At 54.3% G+C, this 26,521-nt stretch overlaps 1 protein-coding gene across 4 annotated transcripts in view; it reads left to right on the top strand.

The window, feature by feature from the left end:
* Positions 1 to 26,521, top strand: part of Rgs12 (regulator of G protein signaling 12) — a 115,251-nt gene that overhangs the window by 72,452 nt on the left and 16,278 nt on the right. For all 4 annotated transcript variants that reach the window (XM_046423449.1, XM_046423450.2, XM_046423452.2 and 1 more), the window contains 5 exons: positions 21,841 to 22,010; positions 22,546 to 22,638; positions 23,281 to 23,424; positions 24,407 to 24,586; positions 24,854 to 25,007. In XM_046423449.1, the coding sequence (XP_046279405.1) occupies positions 21,841 to 22,010; positions 22,546 to 22,638; positions 23,281 to 23,424; positions 24,407 to 24,586; positions 24,854 to 25,007 (741 nt within the window). The remainder of the gene's footprint in view (positions 1 to 21,840; positions 22,011 to 22,545; positions 22,639 to 23,280; positions 23,425 to 24,406; positions 24,587 to 24,853; positions 25,008 to 26,521) is intronic.

Below are 26,521 nucleotides of genomic sequence, written 5' to 3'. Positions count from 1 at the left end.
ATGTCTCCAAAGAATCCTTATAATTTTAGTTCAGTGATTTTTTTTTAACTCTCCAAAATTGCCTGGAGAGCTTTGCCCCAGCCCCCTGGCTTCCTATAGTACTTGTAGAAACCCTCATGCTCACTTCTGCTGCTGTCTTCTGTGGTTTTGATATAATCTTCAGTCTTTGAGAGTGAGTTGCTGATGTCCCCACAGGTGCCCACACTTTATTTTCACTTCTGTGCTGGGTATGATGACAGCACAAGCTCCAGCTCTGGGACAGGTGTGGGAGTGAGGACTGTGAGTTATAGAGGAGCTCCATGAAGTTTTATGGAAACTTCTGGTTGTCCTTCCACGGCTTACTTCATTCCTGGGCCTTAGAGAGGGCTGGAGGGCAGAGTGTGAGACCGGAGGCAGCCCCTGTGTGGTGCTGGTGGCCCAGGCCTGCTGGGGGCACTCTGTGGGAGGTGTGGAATGAATGTGTCTTGAATTACAAACGTGCTACTACCTGGAGCCAGACCAGAGGGGTCCTGGAGCTCATGAAAGGAGTTGTGTTTCCTGTGTTCTGTGCAGTGCTCTGAGTCATTTAATCAGCCTTAAGCTGGGGGTGGGAAACTTCCTTAATACAAGAAAAGAGGCAGCTGTGTGTCTAGGCTCTGGCCGCCCTGGGTCCTCCACCTGCACCCTGCTCTGCTCGTAGAAGACATCCATGTTTGCAGGGAATGTATAAACTAGAGAGGCTCCTGAGCAAGTCCAGTTCAGTCATTATAAGCTTGTTCACCTCTCGGCCCCTCTTTGTCTACGGACAGAACCCTGGGAGTCTCGCTACAGCATCTTGCTGTAACTTTTACAAGCTTCCTTTTCCAAGCGTGGGAAGCCCCTGGCTGCTCGTCCCCCCCTTCCCCGCTCCCTAGGCCATCTCTGGGGAAGTGGTGTCCTGGCTGGTGATTCCCCTGCTGTTGCCCCTGCTCCTTGCCGCAGGCCCTGGGCTGCAGGGATGGGCCCTGTTGCTTGGTGGAGGTGGGCTCTGGCCAGGGAGGACAGAGGGCGACCATGCCTGGGCTTCAGAGCAGTGGTACTCAGCCATATGTTTTACTTCGTCGCTTTTAAAAATGCTAATACTTTCCCACCCTCACTTACTTTTCTGATTGTAAGAGTGAAAACAAAGTTGCCTGGTTCAGAGTACCTGTGAATTTCACGAGGACTTATTACCTGCCATTGTTCCAGGTAGGGACACTAAGGCAGAGCAAGAAGTTGATGGAGGTACAGATACTGGGGACACTGCTGGGGCTCAGGCCTGAGGAGTGCTGCAGGCAGCCAGGCCCTCTGCCCTCCCTGCCCTGGTGCTCCTCACCCTCCTCCGCCTGCTGGGCTTCAGGCCCTGTCCCAGTGCTACCTCAGCCTGGCTTGCTGCGGTGTCCCAGAGGCCCCCACAGGCATACGCACAGAGGGCTTGCAGAGAGGGCCAGCGGAAAGAAGCGCTGAGATATTTTTACAGTCCTGGTCGGTGGTAGATTGAAGCTCATGCAGGGGGCCTGGGAACCGCAGTATCATACTGCTTCTGTGGGAAAAATGTGTTCCAAACGCCTGCAGGGGCTGGGAGCAGCCGTACAGGGCCTGCTCACATGGCAGGGCAGGGCAGGGCAGGGCAGGGCAGGGCGCCACTGCCTCCTCACCGCTGGCTGTGGTGACTAATGGAGTGCCGGCCGCGCCAGCCAGAGGACTCGGTCTGCCCCCTTGGGCCCTGGCCCGTGTGGTGCTTCCCTTGGCCCTCCCCCAGCTCCACAGCTCCCATCTAAGGAGGTGGACAAGGCCTTTCCTGCAGTCTTGTCAGCAAAGGGGCCTTCAAGGGCTGCCTCTGGGGCCAGAGACCACCTGGGGAGGCAGGAGAGGAGGGGTCAGAGCAAACTGCTGCAGATTCTGGCTCAGAGAAGGAAGAACCTTCTAGTATTCAAAGGCTTCCCAGTGATCTGCCTTGTGGGAAATTATCCAAACGGAAGGTGAGGTCAACCTGGAGGAAGGTCTCAAGTTAAGAACATGTAAAATGTGGGACAGGTGTGTGGGCCAGCCAGGGGCTGCAGTGGCCTAGCAAGCACCAGGCTCTGGGCCGGACTTGGCTCTGCAGGGAAAGCAGAGAGGAAGAGAAATGGGGAAGGAGGTGGAGGGCCGCCCTTTGTTGATGCGAAGAAAAACCTTCCGATTCTCTGATTTGGGGCTTTAGCACACAGCGCTCGATTGCCATGGAGCTCAGTCTGCCCCGAGGGCTGGGGCTCAGTAGATGGAAGTGGCTTTCAGGGGACCGTGGCATGTCCATGGGACATCTTTGTCTAAGCCGTGCAGTTGCCTGAGCTTGCCTTCCGCTTTCTCTCCAGGCCTGCGACCCCACAGTCTCCCAGCCCTGGTTCCTGGGTCTGGGCTCTGCCCAGCCATGGAGCTTCAGCCCTTCCACACAGACCTCTGTCTCTGCCTCCCTGTCCGGCAGTCCATCCACCGACCTCTGCAGTCTCCCCAGGGCTTTTGCCTTTTCTTGCTGGGGTGCTGCTGCCCCACTCTCCTCTCCAGTGGCCCCTCAGACACCCAAGGCCTTGCCCTTCCCACTGCCCCGCTCTTCCCGTCCCCAGAACCTGCTTCCGCCATCTGCCGCTTGCTCTGAATTGTAGCCCACCCTGCTGTCCTCCCAGCACTATTGGCTGCGGCCCCCTCTAGACAGTGGCCTCCATGAGGCAGGTCAGGGCTGGCCATGGTGCCAAGTGCAGGGGCAGCACGAGAGCTGTGCTTGAGGACGACTGTGCTGTGGTCAGCCAGAGCATCCAGGCACCTCGGGTGGGCGGCAGCCTCAAATGAGCACAGGTGCAGCTCCTCTGGCTGGATGGAGCCTGGGGCGCTGCCCTGGCTCTCCTGGCCATGGCACCTGTCTTCCTCCAGGTGGCTGCTGCGGCTCAGTTGGCCGGGGACACCTGTCAGTGAAACCTTTGTTTCCATTCTTCCTTGGCTTTCCCTGCTTTTGCTCTTGTCTTCCTGGACGGTCAGGACAGGCCCTCTTCCTGGCTCCCGGGCAGCTGTGGCTGTGGTGACAGGGCTTGTTTGGTTTGGTTTTGAAATGGAAGCTTAGTGGGAATGGAGAAGTCGATGGTGGGCATGCCGTCCTGTTTTCATCCCACCTGCTCCTAGTGTTCCGGGCGCGGCCAGGGCTCTCCTCCAAACTCCCGAGCAGACCTGATGGGGCTGAGCCGCCTCTCCTGGGAGTGGAGAGCCTCACACTCCAGGTCTGAGCCTGGTGACTCCTGTCAGGTGCCTGTGAACAGTGGGATCTGGACAGGTGTGGGGATGCACACTCCCCCCAGGCCTGGCACCCCTCCTCCGTCCCACAGTACAGCCCGGCTCCGTCCTGGCCCTCCCTGGGGCCAAGGCTGTTTTCCAAGTGCTTTATGTTTCCAGTTTAGCTTCGGCTTTAGAAGTGACTCATTGTGCTAGGGGTTTGAGATTTGGAGGTCTCCCCTTAACTTGTGTTGCTGTACCCAGACAGCCTCCTTGGGGCCCTTGGTTGTCCTTAGAGTGACCTGATCTGCCCCACTCCATGCTGGCCTGAGCTCCTTGACTGCAGTTCCATGCTGGGCTGTGGGCTGAAGATTTGGGCACCACAGGAAGCCACAGCCCCAGGCTGAGCTCCAGAATCTGTGAGGGGTGCCTTCCTCTGCGCCCCAAGGCTGAGGAAGTCCTCCCAGCAGGTCCCTGCTGCCAGCGGAGCACCCTGGGGTGGCAGGCCCAGCACCTTCAAAGATGGCTGCCTGGTGGTGGAGGACGGCTCTTGGTGCTGGAGTGACTTTGAGGGAATTAAGCTGTGTTCATCTTTGAAACATATAGTAGAGTATTATAGTCACTGATATTTTGGGCAAGTGACTCTACATTCTGTTAAATCATGAAAGACAAAGGGAGATATAAAAAGTTTGAGAGCAGCACCATGGCTGTGTATATAGAATTACTTAGTGAATTCACATTTTTTTCTCATTAAAAAAACAGAGAGCCTAATTACACACTTTTCAAAAAATATCTGCTAAATAGTAGAGATGGAATGTGAATTTGTAACACATCATGTGAAAGCATTGTTTCAACCCGAGCCCTGTGTGTGGCTCCCTGCATCATGTTCTTCATGGTTGCTTCTGGACTTCTGGATGGCTCAGCACGCTGTGGCTACCGACAGTGTGTCGCTGTGTGCTCAAGTCAGATGGGGTTTCTCAGAGAAGCATGGAGGCCTCCTGGCGTCTCATTTCTTTCTAGTTCTGCAAGATTTTGGAGGGAGTTTTTATTAATAGTTATATCACGAAAGCATTTTTTTCAGGCAAACAGACTTTTAAGAGTAATAAAGCCAGTGACCACGTGGACGTCTCTCCCTCCCTCCCATATGTAATGTCTGCACATTGGGCAGGATTGCTTCAGGACTTGGTTCTACAGCACTAGAGTGACTGTGGAGTCCCCTCCTGGCTTCATTCCCCATCCTCCCTAGAGACCCCACCTGGATGCAGGTGTGTACCCTCCCTTCTCCAAGGGTTTATCAGTTGAATTCTCTTTCATGAAGCTTAGGCATAAGAAAAGTTGAGTCCTGGTCCGGTGATCCTGCTGTTAGAGGTGGAGAGGGCTTCTGGGGGACCTACCTTGGAGTGGTCAGAGGAGGTGCTCAGGTCCCTGGCCTCGCCTGGTTCTCAGTACTTCTAGCTCTGGGCCAGGACAGGAGGCACAGCTCCAGGATACCTGCTGCCCTGCCAGCCTCTGCTGAACTGGGCATCTCTGTCCCCTGCATGTCCATCACTTATCCCAAGAGTTCCTTCTGTGTTGGTCAGTCTCCCAGGTGCTGGGGTAAAATGAAGGCACAGGTCCCCGCCTTGCTCTCCACTCCACTAACTGGGGCAATGGGCCTCTGTGCCCAGTGCAGAACCTCCCCTGGGGGACAGCCCTAGGGTTTTTCCAGTGACAGTCCTCTGGAACTGAGTCTTGGCCGATTTGAATATGTCAAGTATAGATAACAGCTGGAAAGGAACGTGGATAACAAATGTCTAATTAGAACCCTTAATTTATGTCATTATGCAAATTACACTAATTTAGAAAGGCCTTTCTTCTCCCCTTGTTCATGCTGCTGCCTTGTTCCGACACTCCAGATGCATTCTTTTTAGAACTTTTCTTCAAGCAGTGAAAACTTTTTACTGATGAATAATTTATGTACTGCAAATTGCACCCACCGTCACGAGCACACCTGCATTCAGCCCCCAACAAAAGACAGGGGCCCCCGAGACCCCACTCCTTTAGGGGATCACTGACCTGAGTGCTGGCACCAGGCCTAGTTTTGCCTATTTTTTTAACTTAAATAACAACAACAACAATGGTGATGCATTGCATGCTCTGGGGGGTGGCTTCCCTTATTTGGCCCTGGGCTCATGGGCTGTGTGCTCATGTGTCAGAGAAGCTTGGCACCTGTGCCAATGTCCTGTTCAGTGCACCAGTGTTCACTGCGTGCGTGCCTCCTGGGGGCTCTGTGTGATCAGGCTGCCAGCTGCACAGGTCTTGGTGGTCATCTTTGGCATCTTTGCGGTGGTCAGCTGGGCCACCGAGTGGTGTGGTGCAGCAGGGTGCTGGGAGGGCTCCACCTGAGGCTGGCACTGTCTGTGCCCACTGTGGCTGTTCATATGTGGTTTAGATCTGCAGTTCTCTGAGGACTAGTGAATTTCCACATGTCTGGTCATCGACTGTTCCCCATTCAAGGCTTTTGCTGGTTTTCCTGCATAGTGTCTGTCTTAGGGATTCATAGAAAATTGAAAAACATAAATTCTGAAAGTGATTTTTGTGTTGAGTTCACGTAGACAGATAAGCCCTGCATTTGGGTTAAATTCACATTGGGGTGCTGTTCTGTGGCTTACCTTTTGTTATCTTAGTGTTCTTTCCATGACCAGAAGTTCCTAAATTACCCACGGATGGTTCTCCCTTTGAGCAGAGCTGTTAGGCCTTTCTACAGCATTCTTTGCCCTTCCCAAGACCACGAAGGTAGAACTACTACTGCTTCCCCGTTCGCACGTGAGCTCTGGGTCCCCTGACGTGGGTTCCTGTGTGTGGTGGGAGGCAGGGGCAGGGGCAGGGGCACGTTTTCATGTGCATCCAGTTGCTCAGCAGCTCCCTTTATTGGAAAGATGGTGGTCCTTCCCCACTGACTTGAAGCTGCGCCTTGATCAAGTGATCTTCTGTGGGTCTGTGTCTGGCCTTCCTGATTCTTTTGGGTGGTGTCTCTGTCTATTGTCAGGACTTCTTTCACAATCACTGTCACTCTGTGGCACGTCTGGCTACCTGGTGTGGAGCTCCCGAGATTGCTTGGGTCACTCCTGGCCTGTGCATCTCCTTACAGATTGTGGATTCTGTTTTCGAGTCTCTGGCAGCCTCTGAAGTCATCTGCTTCTGTGAGCTGGTGGAGGTGTAGCCCTTTTGGAATCGATGTGTGGTGCTTTTACCAGAAATGTCATCACAAGCTGCAGCAGCCACTGGCGTAGTATGGGAAGCCGTTCTCGTACGTGATTGGGCACCTCCCTGACTGGGTCTGAGGCATTCCAGCTAAACTGTGTCAGAACTAATCCCCACCCTTTCTAGGTGTGAGAGCCCATCCGTGTGGGGGTGTGACTGACCATTGACCCTGAGACCAGTCACTGACCCTGACCTTGGAATGCTGTCCCCTCTACCTTGATTGGATGGAATTTTCCCCTGAATTTCTTGTTCCCCATTAAAAGACCATTCTCTGGCGTGCTCTCTCTCTCTCCTGCTAGTCTTGTGTAAACCTCGCTGCCCCACTGGGTGGCTCGAGGCAGGAGCCAGAGGGAGAGCCGTCTCAGACCTGGTCAAAGAAGAAGGTAAATTGAGTTTCTGTGTGTTTATTTTGATCTCACTAGTTAACTTCTATGCTTAGAACCTCTAGTATGAAGCTAGCGTGCTGGTCGTGTGGTTGAGCGTAGGACAAATGGGTTTCTAAAATTGTGTAGTTGGATATCCATAATCTTCACTATGTAGCCACTCACTGTCTTGCCCTCTGCGGATCTTGAGTCCTGTCCCCCAGGAGAAAACACTAAATTTGAGTTGGTTTGTTTGCCTATTAAACAAACCATCTCTTCAAGATGAACGACCCCTGTAAGCACCTGACCCCAGCATGGACTGAGTGGACTTCAGGCCCGGTGTCACCCCCCAGTAGACTCTGGCTGTGGAGTGAGAGAAGAGCCAGCAGTGGGCCAGACTCTGCAAGGACTGACTTTAAGGGCACTGTCACATCAGGGACAAGTCCATGAGAGGCCACAGAAGATTCCGGGTGACGGAGGCAGAGGGTTGTGGGAGGTGGTGCAGGCTGCAGAGGAGTGAGGGGGACGGTGAGGCTGGCCAGCTCCATGCCAGCCCTAGCCTAGTGTGGAGGTGGGAGGGACAGTAGGGCAGTGGGCAGGAGCCTGGGCGAGAGTGGCTGTGTGTCTGTGCTCAGATGGGCCACTGGAGCCAAGCAGGAGGGGTCCCCAGTTGGGCCTCAGGATTTTGGAGATGCTGTGAGAGGGTGGGGGCTGCTGGGTCTCCATCTTTGCAGAAATGAGAAGGACTAGGATCAGGTGGGGAGAGATGGATGTGGGCAGTCACCAGGATTCTGCTGTTTGTCACTCTGTGTGGTGGCTGGAGACCGGCTGTCATTCTCTGCCTGCAGGTGTAGGTTGAGGGTCATCAGAATATCAGTGATGTGGGATGTGCTTGTATGGTGAGAAAAGGTGAGTCTGAGAGACCTGTAATACATCTGGGAAGCCGGGGGTGTGGTTCAGGGTAGAGGGCTTCTCTAGTATGCATAAAGCCCTGGGCTCCATTCCTAGCGCGGAGAGAGAGGAGAGAAGTGGGAGAGGCCTGGAAACCAGAAGACAGCCGAGAGGGGCAGGTACGAGCGTAAGAAGACTCTGAGTTCGAATCCCAGCTCTGCTGTTTGCTGGTACATGCCTCAATGCCTGCCTCTGGAGCACAGGGGCAATAGGAGCCATCCTACCCATCTGTGAGAATTGAAAGCATGAATAGATGCAGGTGCTTGGAAACATGCCTGGTGTGGGACAGCTATGTAGGCGTGGCTATTAAAGTGTTATGTGGTTGTTTTAGTGCATTTCCAAAATAATGGATGGGGAAGCAATTGCTAGAGAGCATGGGGTGGGGGTGTAGAAGAGAGCCTAAGGCAGGGCCTGAGAGGATGACAAGATCAGCAGATGGGAAGAGAGCACAGAGACAGGCGGGTTAGGTTGTCAGAAGAGCTCTGGGTGTAGGGGCGCATGCCTCCGGAGCTGATCCATAAGGATGGCAAGTGATTAGCAAGGCCCTAAGTAACTTAGCAGGACTTGCTCTCAAAATCAAGAGGACTGGGGATGTAGCTCAGTGGTAAATCGCCCTTGGTTCAATCCCTGGTACCAACAAAACAGAACAAAAAAGAGTCTCAGAAATCCAGTCTTACAACAAAGCAACCCAAGAAGACTAAAGATATTAAATGAAAGAAGATATAACAGGGAGATATGAAAAAAGAAAACTGGCATTGGAATATTACTGTCAGAATCATTCGGCGTGAATGAACAGTCAGAGAGCCAAGGGCCTGGCACAGGTGGGAGGCAGGAGGGGCTGCCCCAGGGCACACGCAGGGGCTGGGGGTGCAGAGCACAGAGCACCTGAAGGCCAAGGAGCAGACAGGGAACTTCAGTCTCAATGGAGAACATTAAAGGCAAGTGGAACACTTGCCAAATTAAAAAAAATAATACTTATAGCAGGCAGATCATTCCTTCTGATAGCAGTGTGATTAAGTAGACACCTGTCCTGCAAAAAGATAACAAAAAATATCCATACATTTGAAAATTAAAAACCCATACATCAATAATCCATGGTCAAGGACAAATTAAAATGGAAATTCTAGTGCAATTAGAATTGGTTAGGAATTATAGCACTTCATTTCAACACCAGTGGAATATAGCCAAAGTGGTTTTCAGAGAAAATTTTGTAGACTTAAGTGTATGTATTAGGGGGAAAGCTTGAAAATACAGAAAATAAGCATTCAATGTAAGGAGGCAGGAAGCCAGGCACGGTGGCCACACCTAACCCCAGCACCTCAGGAGGCTGAGGCAGGAGGGTCCCAAGGTAAGAGAAACCTTGTCTCAAAATGAAAAGTGGGATACAGCTCAGTGGTAGGGCACTTGCCTAGCATGTACCAGGCCCTGGGTTCCCCAGTCTCCAAAAAGAAGAAAAGAAAGAAATTAACAGAATAAAACACAAAACAAAAGATACGTCGTTGGCAGTTACAAGTAAGAAAATCAGGGAGAAGACAAGGACAGTGCTGACTGTCCTTGGAGGAAAAGTGAAGTGATTAGAAAATTCTGTGAGCTACTTCCTGCTGACGCACTGATGGCCAGAAGGTCGGACGGCTTATAGAAAAGCAGCTCGTCAGCCGGCCCAGGAGGCAGATCTGACGTGGCAGCAGCAGCCAGAGGCCTCCCGAGGCTCTGTGCCCAGGCCAGGCTGGGGACACTTGACATTGCAATAAAAAGCAGTCCCAACCTGGTGCTTCAAACAAAAGTTCACCTCTGACATGCCTAGTGCAGTTTGGTTTTCGGTTCATTCCAGTGTTTCCCCTCCAGGAACCAGGCTGTTGGAGTGGGTCTGGGTGGCATACTTGGGCCCTGGGGTGACATGGCAGAACAAGACAACGGTCCCCAAAGTTGCTGCTCTGCAGGAGCACATGCCACCACATGGTGTGCAGCCTGGCCTCAGAGCCGAGGGCGGGATGAGCCCACCCTGGGGGGCAGTAGGTGCCTTGAGCTTTGCCTTCGGCCTGCAAGGCCAGAAGCTCTGCTCTCTCCAAAGCAGGCTTGGACTGAAGCTTGGTGGTGACCAGCGCAAGAAAAGTGAGTTACTGCCAGTTTCACTTGCAAATATGGAAAATTCCTGAATAAAATATGGGCAAATTGAACCCACCAGTGTTTTTTTAAAAGTGCATTCATAGGAACCACAGGTTGTGTGAGGAAGGCAGATTAGGAAGTTCTCCTTTTTGTCCCCATGAATTCATTCAACAATTATTCCTGCTCCATTCTGAAAACTGCTGTGGACACTGGGGTTATGTGGGGAATAAAACAAAGTCCTGCCTTGGGGAAGGCTCTCTGGAGGGTGGAGTGTCACAGGCACAGAAGCAGGTCCTCACGCTGCAAGGGGGTGGGCTAGGTGATTCTCAGAGCCCACGGTCAGGTGTCAGGAGCACTGCTGTGAGAGCCAGGAACAAGAGTGTCCCTGTCTCAGCAACCAGCTAGCTCTGCATGGTGGGCCTGGCCAGTACCAAAAGACAGGAATAATATGCATATGAACTTTAAACTCGGAAGGGAAGAAACTAAATAGTTGTTATTCATCAGCAATATCATCCTCCAGCCACAGGACCTGAGCTGGAAGGGCTCGCAGAGCAGACCTCAGCGGGAGCATGTATGTGTTTCAGTGTGAAAGGACATTTGGAAGAATCAGCACCAAGTTAATAAGCTGGGTTCTCTCTGGGGGTTTTAGGTGATGATCAATAGAGATTTTAGATTCACTTTGCAGCTTTGATACATATTTATGAAATACTTTCTATCAAAGCTGCAAGACACATGTAGTTTGAAGTCATGTGCCTCTCGGCTTGCACTGTCTTGCTAGCTGGAGTCTAGAACAGATGACCTTATTAGATGACGTTATTGAGTGCCCTCTGTGTGCCAGGTCTTATAAGAGTCTGTACATATTGCACACTTGTACACTTGCACACATACACATCTTGTACACTTGCAGCCTCGTGAGCACCAGGTAGCTCACTTGCAGCCTAGTGAACAGTGAGTGGCCTTCTCACTACGTCCCTGTGAAGTCAGCAAGTTGTTATTACCACTTGGTCCTCACACAGCCCTGCAAGTCAGTGTCCATTATGACCACATACTACAGGAAGGCCGTGTGACCTGCCCACCATGTGCCCAGGGAAACTGGGCAACAGAAGCCAGTGGTTCCAGAGATGAGGCCTACCACTTACTCATCTCCCGCCTCCTACCAGCGCTGGGAGGAAATGGATGGAGTGGCTGGCTTCCTAGTGGCACATCCTGCCTCAGGCAGGAGGGTCTTGAGGTTGACCAGCCTGGGCCACATGGTAAGACCGTGTCTCAAAAACAAACAAAAAAAGGCACGAAGATCACATTATGTTTTGTTTTACACCTAGCATATTAACATATGACCTTTATTATTGAAATTATGTGAAGTCATAACCACCCCAGAAAATCCAGGCCCCAGGAAGGCCATAGCTAACAATGCCACCGTTGACTGGTTGTACAAGCACTGTCTGTGCCTCTCATTGTCACTCTTTCATCTTGAAGGTGTGGCCTCTAAGTGTGGCCCTCCTGCAGTCCTTGCCAACCCGCCCTGTGGGGTGCCATGCAGGCCCAGGTCTTGAGGCCGTGGGCTTAGTCACCTGTGCTGCAGCCACCCCTGGCTCTGGAGCAGTGCCGAGACCACTGTCAGTCTTCCTTGTGAGCCAGCATTTGGGTGCCTGTGTTTCTGCAGGGGACAGGGTCCCTCCCCCCCCCCCCCCCCCCGTGAAGCAGGCTGTGCCAACAGGGCTCAACTCCCTGGGTGGCCGTAGAGAGAGAATGAGAGAAGAATGTCTTCATGAACCTAGCTCACTGTATTCATGGAAATGAAAGAAATGGATTTCATGAGGGAACCACCCAATGAATAATGTAGTTCTTTTCAGTTCAAACCAGCAGACGTGAATCCAGTTGGGTCTTATCTTTGAGAAATGTACCGCATCCTCCGAGTGCATCCAAGGCCCTGTGGTCAGATGCCACCTTCAGTCAGCGGGCCACTCATGATCGCAGATGTTGGCTCCAAGCCTGGGATTCCAAAAATGCAATGTGACAAGTGGCGGGTCCGCTGTCTCATTCCCTGCTTGACACTTCCCACACTGACCCTTTTCAGTTCCCGCTCTGCCCACTCTGGCAGCCTCCGAGCCCACGGCATTGGCCCATCTGCTTGCCATTTCACTCTTCGCCGCGTTGCCACATGCCGAGAGTTTGTTCTGCTGGGCCCCACGGGACGGTCATAAGTCAGATGGTTCTGGTGAGGTCCAGGACAGACCCAGGGTTTAGGTTTCTCCCATTTGGGCCTGTGGTGTCTCACAGCATGCTGCTGTGGTTTTTAAGCGTTATCCTCCTGCAGGGTTGTGAAATCTGGCCAGGGTCCGGGGCTGGGTGGGAAGGGCTATGGGGCACTGGGAAGCTCCCAGGGGAGTGGGGAGCTGCCCTGCTCCATTCCATCACTGTCCCGACCTCAGGCAGTTAAGAGAGTGTCCGAAGCCTCAGCAGCTTCACTGGGAAATGGGCAGTGGGAATGAATCAGAACGGCAGTTTCTGAACTGTGTTCTGAGGCTTTTCTGTTCAGTTACTCTCTGGGCTCTGTGATTACCGGCAGTTTTGTTCAGGTGAGTTGCTGGGCGGCCTTCCTGGGCCTGCCCTGACTGGGGGGTCTTCCTGTGCCCTCCTTCTGCTGGGTGAGCCTGCACCTGTGCCCTCACCAGAATTCCTGGGAGATCTCTTTGGGAGAATGCCTTGCTACGTAGACAGGAAAAGCATCCCACAGTCGGTGACTGGGGAGTGCATAAGGTACTCTTAGCCCCAAAGGGTGATATTGCAAGAGTATGTAGCAGGATTTGGGTGTGTAGTTGGTGAGCTTGGAGCCCGGGGAAAGCTCAGGGGACTGAGCAGCCAGGACTGCCCTCCCCACACCTCCAGGTTTCCATGTGGAACTTGGGCAAGGTCCAGAATTCCATGTCCAAACTGGCCAGCAGGAGTGTGAAGGTAGGAAGGTGGAACACATCTGCTGTGGTGTTGCATCGAGACGCTGGTCCAGGGTCCTCCTCTTGTGCTCCAGCCCTGAGTCCCCAAAGTGTTGGTATCTCCCCTGATGACATGTGATGTGGTGTGAAGGGTCAGGGCTGGGAGGGTCACTGGGACCTGGGCTCCACGCGGCTCTCCCAGGGCTGAGTGTCGCCACCTTGGACATCCTGTTGCAGGCATTCACAGCCTGCCTCCCCGAGGCCACCAGGCTCCCCCAGCACCAGTGTGGACTTGGCAGTCTTGAGCAGATGGCAGGGCTCTGCAGCTCTGAGAGGTGTGCCTTTAAGCCTGGGCGCTCCATTCCTGATCTGGAGAAGGGTAAGCAGGTGGCCACCCTGGGCAGCAGCTTTGCTCTGGTGGCGTGGCCAGCAGCTCTTGGTCACTTTCTGTGCTCTCTAGGCTGTGTGAGTGTGCATCACCCAGGGTGCAAGGGCCAGTGTGACTCGTGGCTTCCAGCAGGCTTACATAGGGGTAAACGTGGAGATATGCGTGTGTCCCCTCAGCCTGCCCCTGAGGCCTGGAGCAGTGAAGCCCAGCGGCAGTGTGCCCACGTCTGGTATGTAGAATCAGGACCTGGAGGGAAGACCAGCCTCTGGGCTGGAGAGGGAGAGTGCAGTGGACTCCAGGCTTCTGCTCTGCTGCCCCCACAGAGCACAGCCATGACTCCTAGGCAGGACACAGGGGCTGCCTGAGGAGCAAAAGAGAAAGGTATCAGGAAGCGTCAGCCGCGGACGAAGTGGAGTCCATGCTGGTGTAGTGGACTGATAACCAGGACCTTCCTGCTACAGAACCAGGCTAGAACGGAGGAGGAGGAGAGTGGTGGGGGACCCTCAGAGAAAGCAGACCATGGACAGGCTGGCGAGCCACAGCTCAGATTCCCGTGGTTGATCCCAGGTTGGGAGCCCTCATCACAGAAACTTGGGACAGAAGGAAGTCTTTCAGATTTCAGAATTTTTTTCATATTAATTTTTACTTGTAGGTGGACACAATATCTTTATTTTATTTTTTATGTGGTGCTGAGGATTGAACCCAATGCCTCACGCATGCTAGGCAATTGCTCTGCCTCTGAGCCACAGACAACCCCAGCCCCAGATTTCAGATATTTTTAAAATTTTGGAATATTGCCTGTCCATAACAAGAGAGCCTGGGGAGGAGCCTAGAGATGATTTCAGACAGTGAGTTAGTGCATCAGCACCTGAGTGTGCCCCGTCACGGGACGTCAGGTGTGAACTTTCCTGCTTGCGATGCCGTATCCCTGGTCAGAAAGTTTGGTTTTTTGAATTGTTTCCCATTTCAGATTTGGGAACCAAGGACACTTGACCTGTATTACAAGGGGAAAAAATGGGGCACTAACCATGTGCTGGAGCAGTGGCCCCCAGTGTGATAAAGTGACATCAGGCTCCTCCCCAGGAGAGGTGGGGAGAAGGCACAGCTTCGCTTCTGGGTGCTCCTGCAGAGTCACAGGGAAGCACCGGACGAGCCCAGATCAAGACTGTCTTGAAAGGTCACTGGTTCCCCCTGAGCTCTAGAACACAGAGAAGGGCTGGGAGCACACCCTGGTGAGGCCAGCCGAGCACAGGCAGAGCTTTGCTCCACGCCACCTGGTTTTACCTGACTGTGCTGGCTGCGCCCTCTCAGGTGACTCTGATTCGCTTGTGTGGGCCTCCCAGCCTACAAGACCCCTTGGCACAGGGTGCAAGGCCCCAGAGCAGCAAGGGGCAGCCGTAAGCGGGGCAGCCTGAGATCCCAGGAGCCATGAGGTGTCTTCAGGTGCCTCAGCTGTTGCAGGGGACAGACGAGGCAGGACACCAAAGATAGCAGGAAACAGTTTTATGTGGCTGCAGCCAGGTTCGGAGGGCACAGCTTTCGCTGTAGTCCATCATTCCCCCTAACCGCGAGTTCAGGCAGTTTCAGAACGTTATACCCAGTGTGTAAGGGGGGGGGGGCGGGGCTCAGAAGTTCACATAAAATCCCCCTGAGCCTTCTCACCAAGTCCATCAGCACATGCCTTTGCCCCAGAGTGGCCTCATGGTAAGTGCCATCAGACACCGTGGAGGAAAAGCAGCTTTTTCTTTCCCTGTTCTGGGCAAGTTAACCCTTCAAGGACAGCAGCTGAGAAGGGGGAGAGCTACTTCTCCCTTTCTTCCCTCCCCTGCCAGCTGTGACCATGGAGCCCAATCAGTAACCTCTTCTCTGTATCTTTGAAATGTAAACATCTCTGTGAAGCCCCAGCCCAAGGCCAGAGGCCTAGTTAAAAGAATGTTTTTCTTAGCACACTCTGCATTTGCGAACACACTCTACAAACTATTATGTATGTTGTTATTTATGTTAGATAGTCCGTAAATGCTTGTGAAAAACTAGTAAAGGGCACTCAGCACCTGGAGTGCTGATCTCTTCCAGGCTAGTGGCCAAGGAAGACAGAGCATCAGGAAATAGGGAGTTTAACTACATCGAACTCCTTTGTAGAGATTCTTGTGCTGACAGTCCTGAAATCAATTATGGGGAAGATTTCTGGAGAAGCTTAATTAAGACTTTCTGTGGAGGTGGGGGTGCCACTACAAAGGTACAGCTGAGCAGCGCGTCCTCTGGAAGGGAGCCTGATGGAGCCGAGCTTCACTGGGAACGTTGGCAGTGTTGTTTCCATAGGAAGTGTGGAGATTGGTTCAGCAGCTTTTTACCACCACCCAGAGCTGTTTGTGGAGCAGTGTCCAGTGCGGAGCATAGCGCTCAGTGTGCAGCTCAGTGACTGGCCCTGGGCCAAATCCAGGCCAGTGCCGCTCTAGAGAGTAAAGGCTGACTGGAGCACAGTCACCCTGCTCTGGAGTGGACGCCAGAGACCTCGGCCCAGAGAATGGGAAATGGCTCTTGCTAGACCCTTCACAGAAGAAAGTCGCCAAGCCCTCACCTGTGGTGTTGCAGGACAAGCCCTGACCTCGGAGACCCCAGGGATTGACTGGGGCCTGGGTGGTGAGGACAGAGGCATCAGAGGCGACCCTGTGCGGCTTCTTCCCTGGGGAGTGCTGGCCCAGCAGACTGTCCTTTGAGAAGTGTCTGTTACCCGGCCACTACTCAGCACACGGTGCTGGGGAAGTGTTCCCTTTGGTGCAGGTGCTTCCTACCTAAGACGACACATGCTCCTCAGACCATGAGGGATCAGGGATCATCTTCTCATGGAAAGATGGATTTTGTGATTATTTAATTTAAGATATTTTAATATAATATACATACAGAAATGAGAGTGTGACACCTCGCCGTGGAGAGCTGTAAGTGCTTCTGTTTCCTGCTTTGCTGCTGGTTTTGTAGAGGACAAATTACTGAAGGGGGCTCCCTCCTTCAGTGTGTGGGCTGACGGCATGGTCACTGTCCCTGTGCTCCGCCATCCTGAATAATTCAGGCTGGGCTGGCAACGCCTGAGGTCTGGAGTGAATTATGCATGCAGGTTTCTGAGGCTTTGTGTGGTGGCTCGGCCTCCTCTCAGGAGCCCTGAAGGGCCTGGGCTGCCTTTGTCAAGCTGGCTGCCTGGAGCCCTGGAGAAGCTGCAGTCACCTGCCCACCCAGGAAGCTGAGCTAAGGAGCAATGTCCCCGCGGGGGTCTCGAGCTTTGCCCTGGGCTGCGGGGGCTGTGCCGGCTAGCCCTGGCATGGACTCTGAGGGGTGGTTTGCAGTGAGTGGCTGGAAGTATTTGGTTAAGTGGCATCACAGTGGCTCTTATCAGCTCTACCCAGGTAAAACCCCTTGTTGGTCTGTCACCTTGTCGTGGTTGTCAGGGCAGGCTGGTCTGCGGCTTCCAAGAGCATTAGCTGGGGCGGGGCCTGCAGGTGCGCCTGTGTGGTGATGGACTTGGAGCTGAGGTTCGAGCATTCCTGGAGTTCGGGTTAGGGTGAGGGTGACACCCTGGGGAGATGGTGATGGGCTGAAGCACAAGTTGCAGATTAACTGTTAAGTTGAATCTCAAGGCATTACAGAGACTTGCAACATGTAGCCTGCATGTCTACCCCAGTATGAACGTGGTAGCTTTTCTGGTTTCTATAGATGTGAAGCAGGCTGTAAGACTTTCTTCTCGGGACAGCATTTCTTTTCTAGACTGTCAATCGAAAGCAATGCCCACAGTGAGAGCGGACACAGAGCCTGGCGGGCACTGCACGTGCTGGGCACAGGCCTGCTCTCCCTGCCTTGGGAAGCAAGTGCGTGCTTCCACCCCAGGCTAGAGCCACCCTGCAGTCCCAGCGGGTGCCGCCAGACATGGTGCACGAGCCCCTGGTCTTGAGTGAGGGTGGGAAGCCTGGTGTTTCCTTGTGCCCGACTGCTGCTTGGTGCCCCAGACTGGGCCTTGCATACAGGTGCACTCCCTTCCGTGGGGTGAGGACAGTTGTGGACTGAAGTTCACAGCTGAAGTGGGCGTTGGCCGGGAGGCAGCTTGGTGTTGTGGGCTGAGCCACGTGGAGAGGAGCTGGGGACTGTGCTTTCACCACCGGCTCTTCTGAACTCTTCTGTATGCACAGGTACCCATTTTGTCCAAATAGAATAAAAAATTTCAGGATGAGCTCTTATGACTAAAGGAATTCTGCAGGAATTTATTATGGGGGAACTAACTGCCTTTGACTTCCCACTGAAGCCTGTGGGATCCTGGAGATGCGGCCATCGGCTCGAGGTGGCCAGGCTGTTGCCCTAGCTCCCTTCTTACCATCTCCCACAGGCTGCGGTGCTGGACTTGAGGCCCATGTCCTGTCGCAGTGTCACATCAGGGGGATTTATAGGAGTAGTTGCTTGGTGACCGTGCAGGAAGGTTGGGCTCAAGGCCTGCTTGGGCGGCTGCTCTCACCTCTAACAGCACTGGGGACTGGGGGCACCTGCACCTGCACCACAGCCCTGACCACAGCAGACAGTGGTCCTGTTCGTGGCAGCTAGGTGACTGCTTGCTAGGCAGGTGCCCAGCCTCCTGTGTGTGTCTGCACCCTTGGGTGCTGGCCTGCACCCTTGCATCATGTCCAACCTGGGAAACCCCAAGGGCAAGGATGGATGCACTCAAGAATCTATGCAGATTCCACACTATGGGGTCACTTGGTGAATGTGATCCCAGAACACCCAGGGATTAGTGGTTTGCTCTTTCCAAAATGTTAGTTTCTTACTCAGTTAAGCTTGCAAAGTGTCAGTATTTATTTATGAGTCATAGAAAGTTATTAGTGTTTGCCAACTCTCATGAAAATGAGGTGAGTTAAGATAGGGGTTCCCTTTGACCTCAGTATTGAACCAGTCTGTGTTCATTGATTCCCAAACAGAGCACATCCTGCAGTCTTCACGGAGCCACTGCCAGCACACCCGAGGTGGCTGGGCTTGTGTCAAGGGGTGTGGACAGGAGCCCAGATAGAAGAGGGAGTGGTGGGTGCTGAGCTGCTGGCAGGCGGTATTGGGGGCTGGCTGGGAAGGGCCAAGGTTCTGTTGTGGAGGCTCCAGTGCCCTCCAGTAGCTGTGCCCATGAGCAGGGAGGTGGGTGCTTTCCAACAGGACACGTTGCTGGAATCAAAACGACTTTCGTTTGAGAAATGAAAGCTCCATTTGCCTTTATAGGGTTTAGCTGGGCCTTCTGCAGCCCACTGGGCCAGCCCTCCCCATCTTCCCCTGCTTCCTGTCCAGGCCCCCAGCACCTCAGCTGGGCCTGTGCCTTGGCAGCCTCGAGCTCACCCTCCACAGGAGCTAGAGGGGCCTGTGATGAACACCAGCACTCCCTTGTTTAGGGTGACACCCCACTGCCAAGGTGCCTGGTGTCACCAATGTTTCTGCTCCTGGTGCATTGGCCCCTGAAGCCTGGTTGAAACCCTAGCCATGTACCACTTTCTCCTGCCACAGGGCCTTTGCGTGAGTGCACCTGGAATAGGAGGCTCTTGCTGGCTCCCCAAGGTTCCCTTCTGCCCCTCCTCAGTTCTCAGTGCAACCTTTATGGCCTAAGAGAAGCAGCAGGAGGGAAAGTGTTGGGGCGCTCACACCATGCAGAGTGCTTTAAACACAGTGTTGCATTTTGTAAGAGTCACCTCATTCGTCAGCACAAAACACTGAAAGGTAGGTGATGCCCTCACCCCCGTTCTGTGTGGGGACCTGAGCTGCCGCAGGCCGTATGCCGGCAGTGTGTGAGTTCTGGTCCGACTTTGCTTTTGGGGTTCTGGACACACCTCTTCCTGGGTTGGTGCTCATTTAGCCCAATAGAGACTGGACACCACTGACCCCTTGTCCTTTGTGTAGTTTTCACAGATTTTATTTTTTTATAAAAAGTAGTGCGTGCCCACAGGTCAGGATTTCGACAGCAGTGTTCTGGTGGTGGGTGCCTCTGTGCGGTGCCGGCATTGGTTCTGTCCCTGGGTGTGGTATCCAGGCTGCCCTGGCTGTTCATGCCCTTGGATGCCTAGCAAGTACCTCTGGCTTACATGCCAGCTGGGGTGTGGGGACATGCTTCTGTTGGGCTTGGATCAGTGGCCCTGGGTTTCAGCTCATGCTCCCCAGCATGCAGGCCGGGCCTCTGTGCACAGCCTGGCTGAGCCTGCTCTTGGCCCGTCGGGTCTGTAATGGAATCCACCTTAACATACCATGGTGAGGTCCAACCTGTGTCACGCGTACAGGAGCCTTTGCCTGCTGCGTGGCTGGCTACTCCCCTGTCTCTGCAGCTTCACACCCATCCTCGGTCCGAGCTGTGGCATTTCCATGTGCAGATTCAGATGCCGGCACTAGCACCTGGCTCGGGTCTTGTCTGAACAGACACTGTGCCTTCCCCCCAGCGCTCTTCCCAGCTGGTATTTCACACCGTCTCCAGGTTCTCCCCCTCTCTGACTCTCTCCTTCACGTCTAAGTTGTTGGGCCACTTGGGTTGGCTTCGGTGCCTTGGAAGGACGGAGTATAGCTTGAGTTCCTCAGATATGGCCTGTTCCCCACCCCTGCCCCCAAACATGGCCCTCTCACAGGTACTGTGTAGTAGTGGCACATGGTGGTGGCAGGTGGAGCCGGCCTGCCACATGGCCTGCTTGCTTTGTGCCTCCGTCTTCCCACGTCTAGTCTTCCTCAGGGGCGGGCACATGTGGCCTATCCTGTTCTGATACTGCATGTGCATTTGCTGGACAGGGGTCCAATGTAGAGGGCTAGCCCCTGCCAGGATCCCAGCCCCAGAGAAGGGTGGGGGTGTGTGAGTGAGTCTGAATTCATGGGTGTGCTGTGCCCGTGTGAACTGCAGAGCCTTCTGTGTCGGGGAGCCTGGGGTGTTGGGACCTTTTAAGCAAAGCAGAGAGGCCAGCATAGTAACAGCCCTGCAGTGCCCTCGGCTCCCGGCAGTGCTGGCTGCACTGACGGCACCACCCTGCCACAAAAGTGTCCCTTGTGGTGAGCCCTGTGTCTTCCAGATGAGCCGCCCACAGCTTGTGTGCCACGTCCTGGCCACAGCTTTCCTTCCTGTCCTTAGGCACTCTGGTGGCTAACGCTACATGGATATTTATCTCAAAAATAGCATGGATGACATGGTGGTTAAAACATGAAATTGGGTGAGTTCTGGTCCTATTACGTAAATTCTTTTGAGCCTTTTCTGTAGCAGTGTGAATTACGTGACTCCTCTTTGACTTTTCTTTTTTCTCGTCTCACTGTTGGTTGAGCTCTGAGCATCTTGTGCCAGGCGTGGCCTGCGCTGGGCACTCACTGCTCTGCAGACTCAGCTCTGGGGCTGGAGGTCAGACCCCTGGCTCTGCTCCTCACCGGACGGTGTTTCTCTGAACTCTCCTCTCCGCAGCAGGGCCTCCCTCAGGCCCTCCAGGCCCTGGGCTGAGTGCCCAGCGGGGTGGCAGGGGTGGCAGGCATGGCTGACGCCCTCCACTGTCTACAGATGGGCCATGCAGAGAGGCTGGGCCTCACCACTGCCCTTGCTTCCCAGATCTCCCGCCTCTCCTCCCACCTCTGGACGGTCCTTTCTTGTAAGGGCAGTTCAGTGGTTGACTTGGAGCTCAAGTCCATTACTACTCCCTGGGAATTCCTCTGGTGGCTTTGATTGCGTGGCCGGCCAGCCCGGATGGCCTACCCTGCACAGCAGGTCGAGGCCGTTGTCGTTCAGAACAGATGAAGAGCCACACGTGAAATGATGACGTTTCGTTAGACTGTGAGAACGCTGTGCAAGGTGCCTGCGTTAGTGGGCCTCTGCCAAACGTGCCTGGGCTCACCTGACAGGACAGCGCCCCGTGGCATGCACCCTGCCTGTGCAGAAGGCACTTTCTCTGGCAGTGTGTGAGGTCCTTGGAGCTTCCGCGCACACTGGCCCACGTCCCTCCTCTTGAGTTTAGGTTGCGCACTCGGGGTGGGGACGTTGCCACACCGCTCCATCAGGTGGACAAGGGGATGGACAGGGGCTTTCTGGGCACCTTCCACTTGTGATCACCAGTCATTGAGACATCAAGTGACATGAAATTGAATACGCAGATCTGGGCATTGTGGAAACCCCAGGGTCTTCTACGAGTGCAGCATGCATAGAAGTCCCAAGCTGCAGCTGTGTGCGTGGTGAGCATCTGCCAGTCAGGCTCTGCTGCAGGAGTCCCAGCGTGCTGGCCAGGACCTCACCTGGGGGACTTGGCCCTTGCTCCACCACCGTTGTTGCTCCATGGTGCCTCTGTGAGGTCCAACCTTGCCATGTGCCGAGAGCTGGGTGTGTGTGCATTGTGTTGTTTAAGCTATTGCTTCTCCCTCTCCCCCATGGTCGTGGTTTGTTATTGTGAGTGCGTATGAGGGTGCGTGTGCAGCCCGAGAGGCAGAGTGCATTCTGTGCATGCTGTGTCTAGTGTCCAGGTTGCAGATGCGGAGCATGTTGTTGACTGAACGAGTGTTGTAGAGAATAGAGCTGGGTGTGGGTGCTGTGGCCACCTGTGTGGGGAGCACTTCTGGGCAGGAGCAGGGCAGGAGTGCAGGTGCACCTGTGCTGGTCTCGCAGAGTTGACGGGTGCTGACCTGAAGGACTGCGTCAGCAACAACAGCCTGAGCAGCAATGCCAGCCTCCCCAGTGTGCAGAGCTGCCGGCGCCTGCGCGAGAGGAGGGTCGCCAGCTGGGCTGTGTCGTTCGAGCGTCTGCTGCAGGACCCTGTTGGTGTTCGCTACTTCTCTGTGAGTAAGGGCATCTGGACTCCTTGCTGAGGCTGCTTGGGTGGGATCTACCACCCAGGGCTTGGCCAGTTGCCTCAGACCCCAGAGAGCATGTCACCCTGTAGGCCCCGAATGGCCCTCTGCATGCGTCTCCTCAACCTAGCCCAGGGTGGGCTGGACACAGAGAATTGGCCCAGCCTGCCTTCCTGCCCTGCCCTCTGTCCCGAGGCCCTCAGGGTCTGGGGTCTCCCCTCCCTGTCTGAGACATCTATAGCAATGGGTGTTGGGGGCTTCTCCGAGTGCTTGGAAGCCAGGTGCGTGCGGCTAGGTCCAGTTATGAAGACACTTGTACTCCCCAGAAGGTCACTTTGGACCAGAGCCACCATTCTCAGTGCTGAGAGCTCCCCAGTTTCTTCTTGAGGGCCTCGGGTCAGTAGCGAGAGGCCCTGCAGCTTGCTCAAGGGCAGAAGGCAAAGGGAGAGGACACTGGGAGAGGCCAGGCCAGCCCTGAGGGGGACATCCGGGTGGGTCTGCTCACCTCTGCTGTTTTTCTTAGGATTTCCTAAGGAAGGAATTCAGTGAAGAGAACATTTTATTCTGGCAGGCCTGTGAATACTTCAACCATGTTCCTGCACATGACAAGAAGGAGGTGGGTCTGCAGGCCAGGGCTTCACAAGGGTGGCTCCAAGGGCTAGCTCGGGCCTGGCCCGAGCTGCTGAGGAAGGAATGTTTTCACAAGAGCTGAAGAAAGCCACTTTTTTTTCTGAATGAGATTTTAAGTATGTGTGATTTTTAATTTGCCTAAACACGGTTTGCACAAATGCCTTGAGCTGCAAGCTCTGCCACAGACTTTGTGCACCCCACATGTTGCAAAGGGCATGGTTTAAAAGGGAACTTGAAGAGACACTTGGGACAGTGCCTTGGCAACCTTTTCTATGTGGGTGAGGATTGCCCTCACTCAGGGGCCTTGTGTCTGCTCCTGACTCTCTCCTGTTCCCACTGTGCCAGGGTATCCTGGATGACTCCCACTTGCCATCCTTGGGGTGAGGGTCCCTCCCAGGGGAGCTGCTGAGTCTTGGCACCCTGAGCACAGCCACTCGAAGCTTACAGGGAATGTGTTCTGTGGTTCTCACTGGTCTGCCTTTATTCACTGCCTCAGGCAGAAATACTGGTTGGGGCCCATGAGCATGGGTCTTGGTCCCAGGGCTCCTGTGGCCTCAGGAGTACTGCAGGGAAATGGTGGGAGGCCTGGGGAGCGCCATGCTCCTGCTCAGGCTCTGTGCCATCTCAGCTTTCCCACAGGGCCCGGGAGATTTTCAGTAAATTCCTGTGCAGCAAAGCCACCACCCCTGTCAACATCGACAGCCAGGCACAGCTAGCCGACGATATTCTCAACGCACCTCACCCAGACATGTTCAAGGAGCAGCAGCTCCAGGTGATGTCGCGGGGCCCTGTCCAGGAATCCCAGCCAGAATCCCAGCCAGGCCAGAGGCAGGAGCCGCAGCTCTCGCCAGGGAGCTGCTGACAGGCCTGGGTATGGGTGGGTAGCTTTGACCCCAGGGGAATTCAGGTGAAAGTGGCTGGTTTCGTTTGGGCTAAAGTAAGAAGCTTGCACCACAGAGGCCTGGCGCTTGTGCCTAGGCGTGTGTGCATGCACAGGGAATCACGTGCTCCGGGCTGATGCATCCAGACACCCCTTGACTGAGGGCAGGGTCGAGGCCCGGTGAACCCGTGTGGGTGAAAACCACCAGTGCACCCCACCTACCCAACACCTGTGCTCGGCCACCTGGTACACCATGGATCCTTGGTGTCAACCTGTGTTGGTGGGGGCAGAGTGGGTGCTGCAGCTTGCTGCTGCCACCCAGTGTTCAAGAGAGGACCACACTGCAGGCACTCAACCAGGGGCGGATCCAGACTGGAAGTAGGCAGCTTGAGCCCACCTTACTGGAACACAGCTCACCTGGCATCATCACGAAGGCAAAGCGTCACCAGCCAGGGGCTGTCTGTTGGCCTTGGTTTAATTTTGGGAGAGTATGTGATGAGACCAGGGCTACCCAGCTGTATGCTCCACTGCCCCTGCCGGAGGCTGTGCTGTGGGTTCGCCAGAGTGACATCCTGACTAGAAGGAAGCAGGTCCTCTCCAGGCAGCTCTCCCTCTGTGGGATCCCCAGCTGCTGGCTTCACATGGCTTGTTTCAGAGGGAGGAAGGAAAAGCTGTCTTGTGAAGAGAGAGAGTGAGCTCTGCAGGAGTGCAGGAGAATCAGCCTGGATACCCTCGGGCCCGCGGGGTTGGGCTAAGATGCTATCCTTCCTGAACAGGGCCAGGTGGTGGGTGTAAACCCGTGGCCACCTGGGACCTGGTCAGAGACGAGTATTCAGTTCCTCCTTTAACTGTGTGGCATTGCATTTGCTCCCAGATTTTCAACCTGATGAAGTTTGATAGCTACACTCGCTTTCTGAAATCCCAGCTGTATCAAGAGTGCATCCTGGCTGAGGTGGAAGGCCGTGCCCTCCCAGACTCACAGCAGGTTCCCAGCAGCCCTGCCTCTAAGCACAGCATCAGCTCCGACCACTCCAGCGTGTCCACTCCAAAAAAGGTGCTGGGGCCAGCCTCAAGCCACGGGCGCATACCTGTGAGGGGCTGTTGCATAGGTAGTGGGAGTGAGGCTGTGCCTGCCTGTCCCTTCACCAGCTGGAGACGTGGTGATGCTGCGATGGTGCGAGGACTGCCCCTTGACCTGCAGAGATGTAGATGTTTCCACAGAGTCCTTAGGCTTACAGCTCAGGCTTCAGCCCCTTTTGCACTTCATGTAATATTAAAATAACTCCGCATTGTTTTAACTGAAGTTTCCATTTGCTGACAGTTAAGTGGGAAGTCAAAATCAGGAAGATCCCTGAATGAAGACGTGGGGGACGAGGACAGTGAGAAGAAACGGAAAGGGGCCTTTTTCTCTTGGTCAAGGAATAGGAGCACTGGGCGGTCCCAGAAGAGGAAGGAGCATGGGGACCATGCCAACGGTGTGTGCACGTCCAGAGGGCCTGCAGCTGCTGTCCCGGGGATGCAGCCCTTGTGTCCCACAGTGAGAGGCCAGGGTGGGGGTGCATGCCTGGGAAGGGGCCAGACAGGGAAGCAGGCCAGCTCTGGAACTTCCCCACTTCTGTGTCCCTCTCCTGCTGCTTCTTGCTGTCAAAGTGAGAGGTGTTTGTTAGAAAATTTGGGAAAGATCATCAAGTAAGAAGAGAAGACAAGTGTGCCATCGTTTGTTCACCCAGGGGCAGTTGGCTCTCTGCCCAGGTCTCTTTTAAGCGTGTGCTCCCATGCGCCTTCTCCGTGTGTTAGAGATGTGAGGCTATTTAGGTGTCTGAAGCATGTCCCAGGCATGGCTCTTGGTTATTGTAGACCTTATAGAAGCTTGCCCATTCCAGATGCTTTTACCTTTGACTTTTCTGATACTGATGAGAGTCCTGTGGTGACTGGAGGGTGAAAGGCAGGCTCATTAGTGCTCAGCCGCCTCAGAAGCCCAGGCTGCTGCTGGCTGCTGGCTACGCTGTGTCCCTAATGCCATGGGCCGGCCGGCTGGGAGCATACATGCTGCAGGCACAGAGAGGTAGAACCGTCGATTCCGGGTAGTGAGGAGGCCGAGGGAGCTGGGAGGACTCTCTTCCCTGGAGGTTTTAGAGAAACATCATTTTTCAGAGATGAGGATCCGGCCTGAAGGAATGGGGCTGACACTAAGCATTTGGTCCCTTAGTTTAAACTGGGCAGTAAACACTACGAGTGACCCCAAGAACAAGACAGGGTGCCCAAGGGAGACAAGCAGGAGGCCCCGACCTCCACAGCTGTGCCAAGGGGCTGGTGCACTCGCTGCCTCTTCCCTCAGAGCAGCTGCTGGAGCTACCCTCACTCCTGTCCTTTGGGAGACCCTAGCAGGTGGGGGCCTGGCCAGCCCCAAGCTCTGGTCATGCTGGCAGGTGGTCTTTTCAAAGCAAAGGCAGTGAGACCTCAGCAAGGGGCCACCTGTGGGACGGATGCTGTCATTAGGTGGGGCTGGGGCTCCCGAGTTCCTGGGAGATGGGGAGTGTGGGCCCCATAGAGTGCATTGCACACCTGGCAAGGCCCATAGAACCATCTGGAAAGGTCTTTTAAAATCCCGATGGCTGGCACTCCCCAGAGTTCAGATGTTCCAGTTCAGCCTCAACAGGGCCTGGACAGAGCCTGGAAGTCCACTTTGGGGTGGGCCAATGGCTAGGAGGTCACTGGGACCTGCTGTTTTACTGATTTCTAGCCCTGACCACCCCCAGCCTGACTCAGGAGTAGGCCCAGGTTTTAGAAGTCCTCTCTGTCCAGTTATCTGGTGCACAGGTTAGCCTAAGAGATCGTCAGTGCTGTTAGCCATGGTCCATTCTTGGCTCTGTAGGACTTTGCAGAAGATGTGGACTGATCACTGATAAGAAGTGGCCATCAGCTAACTATCTTCTCTTGTCCATGGGACTTTTATGTAGGCCCAGGAATGGCCCTTTGAGAGCTGCCT

The sequence above is a fragment of the Marmota monax genome, unplaced genomic scaffold (genome assembly GCF_021218885.2).
Source record: "Marmota monax isolate L192 unplaced genomic scaffold, Marmota_monax_Labrador192_F-V1.1 WCK01_AAM20220418_F8-fsc00009, whole genome shotgun sequence".
Classification (NCBI taxonomy): domain Eukaryota; kingdom Metazoa; phylum Chordata; class Mammalia; order Rodentia; family Sciuridae; genus Marmota; species Marmota monax.
The sequence above is the reverse complement of the archived record's forward strand: the minus strand, read 5'-3'. Positions and strand labels throughout refer to the sequence as shown.